At 39.6% G+C, this 17789-nt stretch overlaps 1 protein-coding gene across 1 annotated transcript; it reads left to right on the top strand.

Moving 5' to 3' along the window:
- Positions 1-238: 238 nt before the first annotated feature.
- Positions 239-17347, top strand: LOC115917551 (carbonic anhydrase 2). The gene is made up of 7 exons (XM_030971682.1): positions 239-408; positions 912-1109; positions 10528-10646; positions 12060-12152; positions 12912-12974; positions 13988-14143; positions 16493-17347. The coding sequence occupies exons 1-7, from the start codon at positions 375-377 to the stop codon at positions 16610-16612; spliced, it is 783 nt and encodes a 260-aa protein (XP_030827542.1). The 5' UTR covers positions 239-374; the 3' UTR covers positions 16613-17347.
- The last annotated feature ends 442 nt before the right edge of the window (positions 17348-17789 follow it).

The following is a 17789-nucleotide window of genomic DNA, read 5'->3' on the forward strand; positions in this document are numbered from 1 at the left end:
GCAGGTGCGCGATGCGCGGAAGGAGGGCGGAAGGGGGAGGGCGGAGGGGACGCGGAGGGGACCAGGGGGGCCCGGCAGCCCCTGCACCCCCACCTTGCCTGCGGCCGGGCCGACCCGCCTCGCACCGCCCGCCCGCCTGCCTGCCGGGGGCGCTCTTCGCCGGGCCCGCAACAGCTCCGCGGCCGATGGCGGATTATAAGGGACCGCTCTCTCCGCCCCCAGCGGAGTCTCCCTCCGCCCTCGCCCGCACTCCCCACCCCTCCTCTGGCCGCAGAGAAGGGCATGGAGTTGGCGGGAGGGTATAAAAGCCCCTGAGAGAGCTCTGGGGCCACGGTGCTGTGACAGCCTCCACGGGCAGAGCAGGGCCGCGCACCATGTCCCACCACTGGGGATACGGCAGCCACGACGGTGAGTGCCCGGCGGTGCAGGACACCTGCCGGCAGGTCCCCGGCAGCCGCGCCCGGGACGTGCCCGCTGCTGCCCCGCGGAGCCCTAGCCTGGAGCGGCAGCGAGCTCGTAGCGCTTCTTTCCCGTAACCTTGAAATGCACCTGCGCCCGGGCAGCGCGTCCGGCGCTCCGCACGCTGTGCCGGAGCATCTCCTGCTTCCCTGCTCACATTCCTTTACTTCGGGAAGGGAATGCGGCGCTACCCCACAGGACGGGGTGTCCCCGAGGACTCCCCGGTACAGCCCCCACCTCAGGCGCCGAGGCTGTGTGGCTATCGGGTGCCTCGGTGCCCCGGTGGGACCTCCGCTCGCCTCTGCTGCCGCTGCCGCCGGCCCACGCGAGTGGCACGCAGTTAAAGGCTGATGCTGGTGTTCGAACATCCCGATTTCCAGAAGGAGGATTATCGCTTTTATCCCCCTAACTTTGTGTCTTTTCCCACTGAGTTGCGTTTCGCTGTCTTACAGGACCCGCTCACTGGCATGAGCACTTTCCCATCGCCAATGGAGAGCGCCAGTCCCCAATTGACATCTGCCGCAAGTCCGCCAAGTACGACTCCTCTCTGAAGCCTCTTAGCTTCAGCTATGATGCCAGCACGGCCAGAAACATCGTCAACAACGGGCACTCCTTCAACGTGGAGTTTGATGATTCTTCTGACAAGTCAGGTGAGACCTCACCTTCGTGTGCAGGAGGGGAATGGCAGAAATTGCTACTAAAACTTACTAAAATATATACTAAATCCAAAAGTTTTTTTAAGGATGAAAATAGACCAAAATATTCTGGTTTCTATAAGGTGAGGATTCAGCAAACAGGAAACTGAGATCCCATTAGAAGAGAACTAAGGCTTGTCTAGGCAACTAAACTTCAGTGAGGCGAATCGGTTTATTTTTGTATAAATCAGAAGGATTGGGATAAGGGCTTGGCTGTGGAAAGAAAAAAAATTTAAAGTATTTGACAGGAATCATTTTAGGCAGAGGTTATCATAAGCTACTGATCAAATGGTTAAAAGAAGAGGCAAAATACATTGTAGGAAAATAATGGCCTTAGAATAGCAAAGGATTACAGTTAACAACTTGAAGTGGAAATAGTTTCTTTGGTTATCAAAATATTATTTCATGTTTCTGAAGCCAATATGCTCCCAGGTTAGTACAGAATCAGAGGAATGATTAGAAAATACCTCTTTGTTCTTTTGTAACTCAAAAAAACATTATCCCTGGCGTTTCTTGATGCTGGGCTTTCTAGATAAAGTGTCTGACGCATTCCTACAAAGTTTGTTAGCAGGCAGTCAGGTCCACAGTCCCTTGCTGTTCATTGTGCTCTGTGGTGAAATTAAGCACAGAATCCTGCAAAACCTTAGTAATCCTTACTGAAAAGAACAGTCTTTCTGATGGGCAGGCTGAATCCAAGCTGTCCTTGCAACAAGGGTTCTGTATGTTGTCTTTGATAGTAGTTTTTCATATGGCTGCATTTGCAGAAGTCATCACCCTGCCACAATGAATGTGCCTTTATTTTTTAATTTGGGCAGCAAAAACAATCCTGTTGTAAGTCACTGCCTTCTCTATACACTGCCTGATTTAACTTGCTTGAGCAAGTGTCCTATTTTTCCTAAGAGTTTTGTTGGGCATGTCATTTAGGGAATGGTGCTGAAACCAAATGATCTGTGCCTACTAAAAATACAAGGTTTTTGTAACTAATGTAATACAGTGGTATAACAGACATTCAGCAGTGCCCTAAGAATTCGACTTTGTATTTTAGCTATAGTTTTTATGCTGGACAATATTAAGTGGTCAGATATAAGTGTTAACAGTTGTATAAATACACATAGGTTCATATATAATTTATGAAAAGTATCAATGTTGATATTTGTACCATTTTAAAAAGGAGAGGAAAAAGGTATTCTGACCTCTGTCTATTTTTTTGAAACACTGGGAAGCTAAAGGAGCTGCACCGTGTTCAATTTAACAGTGTCATGGAGAATAAGGTAAATGATCCAGTGTAAAAAACCAAAGATTTTCTTACCAGATACATGCAAGTCTACTCCTGCTCTTACTGAACCCAAAGGAATCAGGTTCAGGTCTCCACAGTGTAAAAGAACTATTGTGTTCATTTGGTGTGTACCTAAGTCTGGAAAGAACTGTGAAAATCTGGTTGTGAGGAAAAAATGGCAGGAACATAAAATAATTTAAAGAACGTCTGCAGGAAGAATGCTCTTTATGAGAAGTCAGTGCAGAACCAGAGCATCTGTGACAGGGATCCTTTGACAAATACACAGTGACACAGCTTTCAGAGTGGGAGGATAGGAGATGCAAGTAGAAATATTCTCAGTATCTCTATTAGTGAAGCAAAAAATTATTATTCTTTAGAAACAAAAACCACTAAACAGATTTCTGTGAAGCTGAGTAGGGTGGATCATTCACTACTAGACTTCCTATTGAAATTTACAGAGCATAGAATCTACCTGGCAGCACACTAAATGGCTTCATTTGTATGCAGTTAACTAGGTAACCTACTTTCATTACACAAAATAGAGCTGTCTTTGACTTGTATCTGCTTGATTCTCAATTTGAGACTCAAATGTGCATATCCAGTTCTTGCTTAGACATCACACAACAATCACAGGGAGAAGCTATGTGAGGTTATGCGATGTGCTGGTATGTTTTACAGAAGACAATGGAATAATATCCTGCAAATACTTCCCACAGGTTGTATTGCTTGTTCCTATGAGCTGTCCCATATGTGGTAATGAATTATCTGTAGTAGTAGGCACAAAATGAAGTAATAAGATCATTGTTTGTGAAAAATCTTCAAGATGAGTAACTGCACGCAAAGTAGATCCATTTCATTAAGAACCGTCAGTCTCATAACTAACGACACTGAAGCCGTCTGAACAGCAGTTCTAGGTCTTAGTGTCTGTTTGATCACTCCTGCTCTTCTGAATATAAAAAATGCAGTTTAAAAGATAATAAATAATATTTAATAATAATGTAATGAATAATACAATTAAAATACACAATTGCAATTAAAAAAATTCCAAGCAGGTAGTAACAGCATAAAGAAAATAGGTATATTCTATTTTGTATGCTTGGAGCCTTCTGGAATGCTTTCTTGGGTTTGTATGTAGAAACTGAATTCTGAACTTCCCCATTCAGTTGTTACTTAGTCAGTCTTTGCCTTCAGTTCTTGTAGTTGCTTTCTTAATTTTCATGTCCACTGTCTTTTAATAGTAGTGGAACAAAAAGTATTTGTAGGTATTCATCTTCAAAATTCTTTAATTTCAAAAATTTCTTCTTAATTTTGACAGCCAGAAGTCATTATGATAAAAGTGTTACTAGGAATAAAACTTTGAATTCAGGTTTATCCACTCTGGTAATGGAACCAGACCCTACATGTATGAGTGAAGAAACTGATGATGATAACTCTTCAAATAAGATGTATAACTATAATAGAAGAACTTTACAGCAAAGGAGTCTCATTAAGGGTACTTCTTTTGTCATATTAAAAGTTGCATATTCCAGTCTTCTGTAAGGACTTGTGTATCACTTCCCTCACTTTAAAAGACAGAAGTAAATAGTGACCTCTCAGAGCCATAAAACCACAGGATGTGACTGCTCAAAAAACCCTCAAGAGCCTGAAATATTTTGTAACATGCACAAAGTGTGTTTTCTGTGTGAGTTTTTTCCAGAGAGTCTTTGAGAATTTATCTAAGTTCTGAAATTCAAGTAAGACATGTTCACAACAGTAGACTCTGTATTCTGCATTTTCTGACCAAGTGTTTGATGAGCTTATAATAGAAGTCAATTAGCCATGAATTTATTCTGTAACAAGAATGTTAAAATATTATATTTTAGCTGTAGAACCTGACAGGAGTGAATTGAAACTATGGTGTTAAACTCTAGAGACTTGACAAAATGTGCTGGTAATTTATGCTTGTGGCTAAGTCACTTAATTTTTTCCTTCTCCTTGTTGCTGAGCTAGAGTATTGAAATTCAAGTCAGTGTCCCAAATAAATCTGACATTTTTGCAAATATTAAGTCATAGTAGAACTTAAAAATTATGAGAAGACCTTGAAAATGAAAATACTGCATCCACCTTGATGCTAGCTCCCTTTGAGAGTCCTTCAGTAGTTGTAATCCAATATATTACCTGATTCTTTCTATAATTGTAAATATTAATGCATACACTTCAACTGTCTTGAATTATGACTCACTGTAAATAAACTAATCTATTTTTTCATGGTGGTTATTGAAGAGCCAGTGCATCAGCACTGCTCAGTTGGCAGTGAGTTTCTTTGAAAATAGTGCCATTGTTGCTCTTCTACACTTCCACTTCAGCTGGTAAACGAAAGAAGAAACATGTAGATCTGCTGTCTTTAAGGCACAACTCTAAATCTAAGTCACTGCTACTGGTCTATTTTTAGGCTTCCCAGATCTAAAGATACAATATTAACCATGCCAGAATAATATTGCATGTCATCAGTATAGGGTCATGCATTGAAGGTCCACATTGCTTAAGCAATGAATATGTTGATCCTTTGGAATCAGAGAACTGATTATAGATATAGGGAACTGTATTCAGACACCTGCTTATGTCACAAGTAATGTTGTGCATGGCTTGGCTAAAAAGTCAGAGATTTCAAGGGTGTGTGATCTTTAAGTCATTTTTCCTGTGAATTGGGATCAGCAGAAGCTGCAAAGTCTGTATAAACAAGTAACTTGAATAGTTCCAGTATTTCCAGGAACTGGAAAGGAAGATGAGAGGGCATGAGATTAGTCCTGCATGTTTCAGGTCTTCGTTTCTTTACAGAGAAGTGTCCTTCTTCGTTTACACTGGGGTGGGGTTGGCTTGTTTGGGGGGGGGGGGTGTTTGGGTTTTGTTTTTTTTTTTTTTTTTTTTTAATATTAACATGCAATTTCTGAGCAGAAATTTGACTTGGATTGTGAATTTAACAATCATGGAAACTTCCTTCCTTTCCTTTTGCTAATCCCTCCTCTAGAGGCGCTTTTAATGCAAAACCAGGAGAAACTAGTCAGCTGTTATCAGCTGGGGCCACTTGGAAAAGTTTATTTTTAAACTGTAATGAAGCTGTGTGCCAGATGTCACGATTACCACTCTTCTCAGCTGATAATTTGTTTATTTACTTACAGGCATGAGGGACTGCTGCATACTTAGAGGCAATGCTCACACCTTGAGTTTGCTAGTCCTTCATTAGATCTGAGCGCAGTATGAACACTGTCCAGTACACAATTTTCAGTAGAGTGAGCAGCCACTGCATTAGTATTCAAGTATTACTATTAGAAATTAAATCAGTCGATACTTTCAAGAGAATTTTAATTCTTCCAAACTGGTTCTCAAAGTTGTTGTAAGCCTATAGAGTGTGAAATGTGAGGGCAGAAGGCTGGTCAGAGACTCAGTAAGCATCTTATGATTCTCAGGGAATTTTTGTTTAAGAGACTGCATAAGAAATAAGCTCTGCTGGTCCCAGGGAGTTGGAGGAATGTTAAGAACCTAAATTACTTGGTATCCTGAAGCAGGTCAGAGTCTTCCTGGCTGCTGCTCAGTCTGGGTGAAATAGTTCAACTGAGGTGAATTGGAACCACTGATCTGCTGCAGATACACGTCTTCAGGACTTGCTGTGTTTTGGCAGCTGTTTTATTCTGGTCTATCTCTGTGGAACATCCTTGTAGCCTTATCAAGCTAAGTTTCTAGCAAGGTCAGAAGTAGGTTTGTTTTGGTTTTTTTTTTCCTTATGATATATCTTTTTTTTTTCTCATAGGGAAACACATTACAGATGTTTTCTGCAAATATGAGCCCTATAGTCAGATGCTTTGGTGCTGTCTTGCTCTTGTTGCTTGTCATGATACAATGTCCTAGGAGGAATGTCTGAAAGAGATAACATAAAGAAGGAAACATCTCACAAAATGTGATCCTCTGTACTCCATGCTTCACAGAAATGGCAGCTCACCCTAACTGAACTCTAGTCTGTCAGATGGGAAGCCCATCCTTGCATAAGAACACAAGGCTAATTCCTGAGCATCCTGATAAGAGCCTCTTTCATGTCATTAATAGTACATGGTGCTCAAGTAGGTTTTTTTTCTTGCCTCAAGTAAAGCTTCATCTGCTTTGTCTCTTTGTCCTGTTTTCCATTGTACAGATGTCTGTGTACACACAAAAGCTTACCAAATGTTAGCACTAATGTGTGTACTATGCATATGTTAACATAAACATATGCCTAGAATATTATTTAGACATCACACCTACTGTAGGCTGATACAAAATCATGGTTTTCTTTGTGCTAAAGCAGTGTGTGAGTAAGAGGGCTGTGCTCAAAGGTAGATGTTTGAAATTCCCTGCTGCTGGGTTTGTTTTTTTTTTTGGTAGAATCTCAATTAGAATTAATTCTCCAAGTCTGGAGCCTTTGGACATCTACTGTACTCTAGTGGACCCATTATTTCAGCTACTGGAAGGAGCTTTGTAGTCAGTGATTCTCATTTGTAGAACATGTTCTCATTCTGTATTTTTCTCAGATTGACAAACTTTACAGTAGTGTTTTATCTTGTCACACTAATCTGTATGACATGAAGGAATTCAGTCTAACTTATTAAACAGTCTTGTAGTTCCTCCATTTTGATTAATCCTTTGACATGTTTATTGGCCTTATGAGGTGTATTAGTCTTCTGCTCTGCATAAAGAGAACATTCCATAGGAGTTAGCTAAATAACAGGAATTCCCATAGTATTCCTACAGAAATTTAGATCTGGATGCTGCCACTTCCTGAAAAAAGGTATGAAGTGGTCCACAGTATTTTTTACAAGGCTGTTCTGTTTTACATTGGAAGGATAACTGTTCACCAACATTCCTTTAAATAGAACAGTGAAGGTGTGTAGCCTTAGTAAACAGCTGTACCAGATGCAGCAAAGCACCCTTTGATTTCTGTGTGTTTTCAAATATCCCAAGAAAGTGTAATGGAGTCAAATAAACTTCACCTTCTGTATCCCACAGTTGGTATAAGTCACATAAATGGAAAAGTTTGGGTGCTTATTTGACTTCCTGAGTTAGTGTTTCTAACACTTGAGTTCACCTAATTTAGACCAAGTTACAAGAACATTTAACAGCGAAATATAATTACTGGATGTTGCTAGTATAACTTTTCCAGTAAAAGGTAGAAGATAGAATGGTAATGGAAAAAAATTACTTTTTCTTAATCTAAGGAAAATAGCTCCAAATTTGTCTAATAAGTGTCTAATAGTGGAAAAGAAGAATGGGCACTGTCAAACTGTTGCCTCTTGGGCTATAACACAAGACCAGGTTATGACAACTGTCTTGAGTAAATGGAATTTGTGAGAAAATAATGTTTTTTCAGCTCCTCTAGTGCTGTTTTCAGACAGTGTTGCATGTGAAGCTGTGCTATAAAACAGAAAGGATCACAGCTACATAGGTATTTTCAGGATGGTTTTCACTAATACTGATTGCAAAAGTAAGGGAGCTAATGATGAAATGCTCCAATAGGGATCAGAACTTCCCCATTCTTTTTAAAAAAAGGGATGGAAAGGTTGGACATTTTTTTTCAACATGGCCTCGAATTGATATTCCTGTCAGATGGAACAAAGACAGGGAAGTTGCTGATATCAATGTTGTTCTGATGCTCTGTGGGCTTTTATATTGCAAAAGCTGGTAGCATTTATCTATGGTTTGAAAAGCTTGCTCTGAATAAAAAAGCAGTTCTATCATTCCTACTTTGCCTTTTAAGTTTAGTTTTACTTTCTTGGAAAGACTGAGAAGTGTTAAAAGTAAAATAACTGCTTAACATGGGCTAGAACAAGAGGGCCATTCTGTAATTAAGCCTGCTGGATATGTATTAATTCACACTAATCTAATTATTACTTTCTTTGAATGCTCTGCTGTGAGTCAAAATAAGCTAATGCTGGATTTGAGAACCACAGAATGAGAAAAGTAAGCAAAAACTGCAAAGAGATTTTTCTGCATCTTTTGGGGTTTTGAGACTACAGCAAACTTTGTGTGGAGAAATAACACTGCAAATGAACTCAAGAACATTGCATGGTTCTGCTTTTCAGCATGCTTTCCATTGATTAATAATGGCAGATTAACCTGTGCTGTGCTAGTGCTTTCTGAGGTCCAGGAGTGGTGGAACCTGACTCCATTTGTACCTGCAACAACCGGCAAGACTGCGAGCTAAAGGAACTGAAACATTGTAACTCCATGGCATCATTTTAAAATGAAACAGGACGTTGTATACATTAAACGATTTTGTATCTGTAAAGACACAGTAACCAGTTACTTCATTTCCAAAAGGAACTAACGCCCTTCTACAGCCGCTGTTCTGAAACAAGTACTCAGATTTGTAGCCCTGTGCTTGCAACAGTTATGCTTCTTGGTAACTAGCACACGCAGAAATGTAAAAGCAGAATAAGAAAAATTCCTATTTGATTACTTTAAGTAGACACTGTTCTTTGGATCACTTAGCTTGGAAATAGGTAGGGCAAGTCCTGGTCTGTTGGCTACAGTATTGGAAATTACACAGGTTGCAGTGGAACATCTATTCATGTTTTTAAAGTAAAGATACATGTTGGGAGACTTCTAAATATATTTACCTAAGGAGCCCTTGGCAAATTCTAGATTTGTCCACTGAACCCAAATTTTGCATGCATAGGGAACACTGGTGGAAACTAACATATTTTTAAGAAATCTTACTTCAATTTCATGTAATGCAAATTTTTTTGTGAAATCTTTCTCACCTTATTTTTTATACCTATGGCTAGTGTTGTCCATGCTTGTATATAACGGGGCTTTTTCAAACCTGCAGCCACTTTCCCAGTCAGCATTTGATACATGTTTCCACACCTGCACGTATTGTGGTAGTGTCTAGACTAATTGCAGACTGAGAGGAAAGCATCTTTACTCCACAGAATAATTTTTTGGCACATACACAGAGCACACTTACATGTAATATCTGATGTCAGCACTCTTCTGTCACTTTATTGTATATAGGTATTTATAGAGAGAAATTGGTCTCTTAAGATATCTAACACTTCAAATTACTTTTTGTTTTTAAATTTTTAAATAATAACAACTTAAAGATTTAATTTTGAATTTGGATTTGAGATGCTTGGGGGAAAAAATGAAAAAATCCCCAACCAAACCACAAACTGGTGTGGAACCTTTCTCTGATAACTTAGATAAATACCTCTATTTAATAGAACTATTTATTATTATTCTGTGCGTTATGCTGCACTGGAGAAGACATTTTCTGTGCCCTCAGCATTTTGCAGTGGTAGGGCTTGATCCTGCAAATCATAATGGTGATTGGTCACAGTTGGAGTAGGCGGGTAAAACTAACAAGCAGAATAAGGGAGCTTGCTCTTGTATAATTCAAAGTGTGTCTGGGAGCTTCACTCAGAGCAGTCCCATAGCACAAGTAATGCCAGATAATGGAGAGCATAAATAAACAACTCATTTCCAAAAAGTCCATCTGTGTAAGCATTGCCCTTTTTACCACAATGAGAAGGACAAGAGATTTGAATTCACATCTCTGCACTGTCTTGTCCTGTGCGCAGTGCTTTACCTTGCTGCAAGAAAGCTAACCCATGGCTAACAGGTGTTCAGGTTTAAATTGGAACCAAAATCATTTTACTCAATCCAATCTGCCACAGGATTTGCAGGATTAAGGCCTAAATGGATGAAGTATCTAAAATGAAAGAACAGACTACATCTGTACATGGAAGATGATTGAGTCTTCAAATGTACTTCCTTAGGATGATTCTACGTGGGCCTCTTACAAAAGGCTTTTTTAATCTATTGGTGACAGAAAAGTTACATCTTCCCTCATCATTTGTAATACTAGCATGCCTGTTAAATTGCTGATGAGATGCTCACTGTAAAGTCACTTATGTTTTTATGCATTTATTATCAATTTTGGTGTATTGCAGTAATGTACCATTGAGGATGATCTGGAGTAGCATGGCAGCATGCAATGAACTGTAAATCACATAAAAGACTTGAGATAGCTGTTTCAGTTTGAAGGGAGACTTGATAACAAAAATTATGTGATTTGCTTTTATTTTACAGTGGTGCAAGGAGGAGCGCTGGATGGAGTCTACAGGCTGGTGCAGTTTCACATTCACTGGGGATCCTGTGATGGCCAGGGATCTGAGCACACTGTGGATGGTGTGAAGTATGATGCAGAGGTAGGCTTTACTTTCTCCAGTCTTCTTTGTATAATGAGGTTTGGGTTTTTTTTAAGTATTAAGTATTCCACCACAGTAGCACTTTCACTGCAGATACTCACAGGAGAAGGTTACCCTAGACAATTTTGGTATGATGCCACCTTAGAACATAGTCCTTGCAAGAGCAGAACATTAGGCTTGTAATTTTTCTCAGCTACTTCATGTCAAAGAGAAACAGAAAACCCCACATTAATAATACCTGTATTTTCCCCTGCTTTCTCTATGATTCTTGGAAATTATGAAAAAAGAGAATTGCAGCACATCTGTACATGCACCTCCCCTTTTCCTAGCTTCAATTTTTAACATCAGAGGTCTTTATAAAAGCAGTAGAATAATTTTGGGGCAGACATTTTCATATTTTGGTAGCAAAGAATCAAGGAGAGTTATGAAGAGGGCAGACAGTAAAGTGCAGTCTGGCACTCTTTGTGATCCCTTGAGACTCCAGGTGTCCCTCAGACCACTTAAGACTCCATATTACAGTCTGATACAGAAACTGAGTGACCTTAGTGCCTTGCATCTCACCTTTCCTCATCCCCTGTTTAGAAATCTACCTCTGGTTTCTGTGACTGACTTCTAAAATATATTCATAAGTACATATTTGTGGAACATACCTGTGATTTGCATTGACAGATAAAAGAAACTGCTCCACAAATTCATTGGCTCTGCTGCCTTTTCATGAGGGAAGTAGCTTTTGTCTTATCTGAGATACTTCAATTACCTTCTGTCTTTCACAGTACCATAATTACTTGTTCAACTTGACTTGCAGATGTGGGGAAACAGCCTGATGAACTTAAATTAGAAATAACTTGGAAATTAAAAAGAAAGTAATATCCTGGCTAACATGATCTGGAGATTAATTTCATATTCTTTTCCAAGCCTTTCCAGCAAAGGGCAGATCTGGCTTTTTTTAAAAAAAAACCTTTCAAATTGTGAGTCAAATCTGTAGTTAATGTGTCTTCTCTGCTTCTTCTGACACTGGCAATGTATGTCAGTGTGCTCAGAACTCCAGGATATATAGTATTAAAATACTACATCGAAATCCTGTGGGCTGTATGTGGGAAAAACTTATGCTGAAGATAACAGGAGTTTCACCACATGAAAAGCAGAATGATACAGCCACAGTTTGCCTTTAAAACTCTCCAGAGACTAGGAGTGAGGAGAAAAATAAAACACATTACAGAAATCTCTTTGAATAAATGAAACTTTAAAGTAGATAAATAATTCAACAAATTCTTAACTGTACACAAAAGCTTTCAAACCTCAGCAGTAAAACACCATCTTGCTCTTAATAAATTACTTCCCTGCATCTTTATTTGTGAAGTATTCTGGATGGAATATCATCTTCACAGTGCTTCTTTGTTTTCTTGCCCCCAGCTCCATATTGTTCACTGGAATGTAAAATATGGTAAATTTGCTGAAGCTGTGAAGCATCCTGATGGTTTAGCGGTGGTGGGCATCTTCATGAAGGTTTGTTAAACTTTTACTTTTTTATTATTTGTCCAGCAAATTCATTGTGTTGTGGGGAGAGCCTAAGAGCAGAAAATAGAGAATAAGGCAGTATTGTGCTGTACTGCCCAAATCCATACCAAACTAGGTGGTGCTCCAAATTCTTACCTTCCTTTATCTATGAAAATTGTACACTGGCCATGGAGTGTGACTGCCATCCATCACTGTGGCAGCCCTGTAGCAGCATTCTTGCCTTCATCAAGACAGTGATGCTACCTTACCGGTGAAATGTGATGTGCATAACTGACCAAGTTGTGTGTGTGCATCTGCACTGTGACCAGCCTAAATAACACCTATTTTCCTTTTCTTGTCATTGTTAAATGCCAGAGTGTTTTGTGTTAGTTGAATTGTCTTGACAGCTAGCTTGAGGAGGTGTCTGCTCCAGCAGTACGTAGTATTCCGTCCTGGCCTCACTGAGGGTGACTATTTTATTGGGAGAGTGACTTCCATAAAAGAAGAACAGCTTAGGTCCAAAAATAAATCCACACACTGTAAATGAAAATAGCTTCATTGTGTCCAGTGTCCCTGGCTGACCTGTTTGTGCTCACTTTCAACTGGCATGATTTTACAGAGCCTGGTTAAGTCACTTACACTGTAATACTCCTATTATGTAATGAAATGCAGCTGAAAAAAAAAAGTTTCCTTGAGAACTGTAACAGAAAACTAAAGGTGTCATGAGAATGCATGGTTATTTTTATTTTCTTATGGTTTGTATTACAGGTGGGAAATGCCAAGCCTGAGATGCAGAAGGTTGTGGATGCTCTGAGCTCCATTCAAACCAAGGTAATACTTGCCGTCTATGTTGATGGACACCCATCACAACTATGCTATCTTCTTTGGAAAGTACAGTTTTTTACTTCTTCCCAGCTTCCTGCATATATGAAAGTAAAACAAACTTCCTGCCATCAGCACAAGTGCTTCTATAATTCTAAAAGCAAAACAGATTGGAATGTAGTTGAGGTAGAGAGCATGGAGTACTAGATACAGTGGTTATTTCCTATCTTTGTGACTACATTTCTCTGTCTTTTAACTGTATTTAAGCCTATAGGATAGGATTCATCTTCCTAATCTAAACTACAGGTGCCCTTTCTCATCTGTGGTAACAGATGGAAAAGGCATTTCCCCTCTGTGCATCTGTGGGTTAAATTTCCTTTTTCAAAGAGGGCATGTTCTCTTGGCTATTTCTAGAGAGAGTTCAGATAAACAGTTTGATCAGGATATATAATTTAGGGGGGAAAAGTCTTCCTGAATCTTAAATATTGTGTGCAGTGTGTGTGATTTTAGTGTGCTGAGTAATGAGAAACTAAAAGTACTTAGTGAGTAATTAGGCACCTTCATAGTGGGTAAAGGCCAATAAGAATTGTGGACAGGAAAGGTAAGAAATGAGACTATGCTGGCATCTTTCTCATCAGGTGCCCTTTGTGGCAAAGGGATAATGCTGCTTACTGCAATGGACTCTCCAACAGGTCTCACAGGTTCTGTTTCCCATGCAATCTGTGTACAAGGCATCTGAAATCTCATTGTTTTTCAGGCAAGGTTAAACCTTATCTCTAAGACTAAGGAACATAAATGCCGCATTTGATATGAGGAGCAATATCTTGAAAATCTTGTAAGAAATATATTGCTGAGAGTATTTAACCCCAAAGGTACTATAGTTGGTATGCAACACTTGGTGCCAAATTCCATTTTTGCCTTTCTACAACCATGGAGCTTTCCTAGGAGACTTCACTACTGCAATCCTAGTGTGTGTATATGTTCTCTCCCTGACATCACCCCATCTGCTTATTTTATTGTAGGGAAAGCAAGCTTCCTTTACAAACTTTGACCCCACTGGACTCCTTCCTGCGTGCAGAGACTACTGGACATACCCTGGCTCACTGACAACTCCACCACTGCTTGAATGTGTGATCTGGCACGTTCTGAAGGAGCCCATCACTGTGAGCCCTGAGCAGGTAGGTTTCCAATGGATGGTACCAGTAGATGTGTACTGGAGTTGCACTGATGGCTTCAGTTCATCCCACCAGGGGATCTTTGAAGTGGCAGTGTTAGTGCAGAGCTGTGCAGGGTATTAGCTAGCATCACATGTCAAAAATATCTATCTGAAGTGGTAATCCTGACAGGACTCTGCTTCTGCCTGTGGATGTAGTTTGCTGTAGAATGTAAGACTGTCTTCTATTTGGGCACTTCAGGGAGGATTGGGGGAAGTTGAAAAAAATTATCAGATATTTTCCGGATACATGGTTAGAGCTGTCATGTGGTAAAAATCTGGAAAATTGAGGCATGCATGAAAGGACCATTTGCACATGCAGATTTATTCCAGCATGTATTGTGAGCATCAGCAGGTTTACTGTACATGCAATTACCTCTCTGGGTCTGCTTGCTCTGAAAAGGCCAGGTTTACAAAGCACCAGGGGACCATGTGTGCTGCATCCACAGTCTCACACTGTGAGTAGTAGTTGTAGAGTGTACAGTAGAGCTGTAGTTGACCCGTTGATTTTCCAGCATTTCCAGGACACTGAGCTCTTTTTGCAAGTTATTTGTCACAGAACAGACTGGGAAATCCTACGCAGCTTTGTGATGATTCTAACAAAGCTCCCATTGTTTGGAAGAGGCAAAATTTGCAGATTCCAGAAGTCTGCTGCCTAAGAAAATACTCTGTTGACCAGCCTGAGAAGGGTAGTCTTCCTAGTAGGAAGAAGTTTGTGCAGATTAAATCACTCTTGGCCACAGCTTTCCGTACTATCCATTAATGAAATTACGTGCAGGCAAGATTCCATTTTTGGGTTCAGATCTGTGTGCTTGAGAGATATAAATAGAATCTAGGGCCTATAAATACAAAACAGCCCTGAAGGGCTTTAACCTTCAAATTCCTAAGTATCTTTTATTGATGGTAGACATGCTAACAACCTGCACCTAATTCTAGGGGGTTTCTAGGATAGATAGGAAAGAAAATGCAACTGAGCTGTTTTAGAAGCTGTTTTAGAAATGCAACTGAGAAGTTTTAGAAGCAGACAACATCCATAGAATATGTGATAAGGAAGATCTATTGGAAGTAATAACTATAGCAGTAATTTATTTTAATTTTTGTCTTTAGTAAACTGCAAAGGAGCATTAAAGTTGACACTACTCCAAACTATTCCTATTACTGTTGATAATCCAAAGTTTGCAAATATGGTTTTATTATAAGGCAGGAGCACACCCACCAAAATAGTGTTTTTTTTCTACTCTACCTACTCCAACCACCTACAAGTGGTAAAAGTTACCACTTATTTCTCCCTTACACATCCCTCCATGCTATCATCAAGATTTCCACACTGTGTGGCAGTTTACTTTTTCATTCCCATACTGATCAAAACAAGAAATCATATATGAGAGTATTGATTCAAGGTTTAAGGTGGTTAGGTTTTCCAAAGCTAAAAAGAAGCTGAGTATAAGAGTAGGGTATAGCAAGCCTGCTATCACTTGTTGTGATGGATGCAGCAGTTCCTGTCAGAGGTTGAGCTCTGAACTTTGTTCTGGTTGGTCCCAAAGGTGAAATCCAGAGGACGCAGGTCACTGCTGAGGTCTTTTTTCCTTGAATGTGGAAAAAACCTGGTCTAGAACCTGATTTGTAGGAAATCTTGTGTCCCACCTACATACATTCATCAGCACTTCTACCTGCCTGTGTGAGATTGTGTTTGGGGCAGGTTATTACTTTGGCACAATCTTTTTGTGAGTTTTGGAGATTCCTATTTAGACATAAAGGTGATTTTTTTTACATCAGATTGTGGAAACACCAGTTGTACTCTAGGAACAAGTACCATAATTATACAGTATGCTCCTGTTGATGTGAAGCAGGTTTCCCCTCACAGCATTTGAAAATCAGGATAATTTGAATTCATTCAACAGCTTTATTTTGACCCAAGGGTAAAGCCATTTTTAATTGTTATTATTTCAAGTGAACTTAAAAAAAAACAGCCAAACTGTATAACTTGCAGAGGATTCTGAAAGGATTTCAATTCATATCTGGATCAAGGACAAACAGCTCTTCGCTTGCAGAGATCAGAAAATATGTGTCTATGTCCTTGTTTTTTGTGCTTTCACAGTTCTTGCCAGGATATTTTGTGGACAGGAGAGGCTATGTCAAGGCTGGAAATGGTGTGGATGAAATGCAGACCCGTAGGTGCTGATGCCATCTCTAGGCTACTCGTACTGTCAAAACTTTGGGTCAGAGCTCTGGTTCAGGCCCCAGATGTGTAGTTTCAAAAAGTCGTGCTGAAATGAGAGGATGCATTTGAGGATATTTGTGCCTTTTCCCACAGATGTGCAAACTCCGTGGCCTTTGCTTCAATGCTGAGAATGAGCCCGTGTGCCATATGGTGGACAACTGGCGCCCATGTCAGCCTTTGAAGAGCAGAGAAGTCAGAGCCTCCTTCCAGTAACCTCAGTGCTGAGAGTGTTAGGAATTGCTGTGTTTGTGAGGAGCCCCTTTTGCTAAGCCCAAATCAAAATTTGCCGTGTGTGCCCAGGCAACATCTTGTCGTCTCCCAGATCCATTTACTTTCTTTTGCTCTGCATCTGAAATGCCAGCTATTGAAATGTGAAAGGCTCTTGGCTGAATGGGAAAGGGTTCTTAAGGTGTGGGGTTGGGGGAGGCAGGGGGTGGGTGGCTGCGTGCATTTTGGTGACTATTACTGCGACTGACACTTTGGTATAACAGTAAGTTGGCCACTTGGGAGAGGACATGGTGGTAGCAAAATAAGCCATTTTAAGAAACCTCATCTACTGGTGTGATAGTACACGTAACTAACGATAACTTGAAGCTTTGTAAGAAGCACAGGAATACAGAATCTAGCTATAATTTAGAGAAAAAGGTATTTTGAGCAAGTTAAGCAAAATGAATATTTAGAATTAGACTTAGATTTTAAGAAACTGACATGTAAATATTTTTGAGACTATTTTGCATTTTTACCTGTGCTGTCAACAGCCTTAGTTACGTCTTAATGTTAGTGTTGGGTTTTTTAATTAAAAATGTTCTAAATTAAATGTTTTCTTTAAAAGTTGTTATTACCATAGAAATAATACAAAATATCTTTTCATTGAAATAATATATGTTCTAATTTAAAAAGGAAAATAATATTGTATTTTAGATAACTTCTCTAATAAATCTATACTTCTATTTTTTTTGCTTTCTTGCTGTTATTTTAATTTTGGTAAGGAGTGTAATCTGTTCACATGGTTGCATATTAAACATAATTACTAAATACATACATTGGGAATTGGTTTCAGTGACACTGAACATGAATGCAAGACTGTATGGACAGGTTAAGAAATTTTCTCTAAGTAGGTATCTTCTCTCTTGATAGCAGAAGGAAGTGTTAATTTTGAGCAATCACTACAAATTATCATCAAATTTGAATGTATAATGAAAGATGCCCTCACAAAACTTTTGAACAAAAGTCTATTGAACACTGGGTTAGATTTTGGTGCTAGTTTTTAAATTAATTTGCTATGAGTTTGCTTCCCCATCAGGAATCATTTTGTAATTTATAAGGTATCAGTTGGGCAGGCTATGTTCTGAAGCACCTGGATCTTGAAATGTGTGTGATGAGAATGAAG

The sequence above is a fragment of the Camarhynchus parvulus genome, chromosome 2, assembly GCF_901933205.1.
Source record: "Camarhynchus parvulus chromosome 2, STF_HiC, whole genome shotgun sequence".
NCBI classification, from domain to species: domain Eukaryota; kingdom Metazoa; phylum Chordata; class Aves; order Passeriformes; family Thraupidae; genus Camarhynchus; species Camarhynchus parvulus.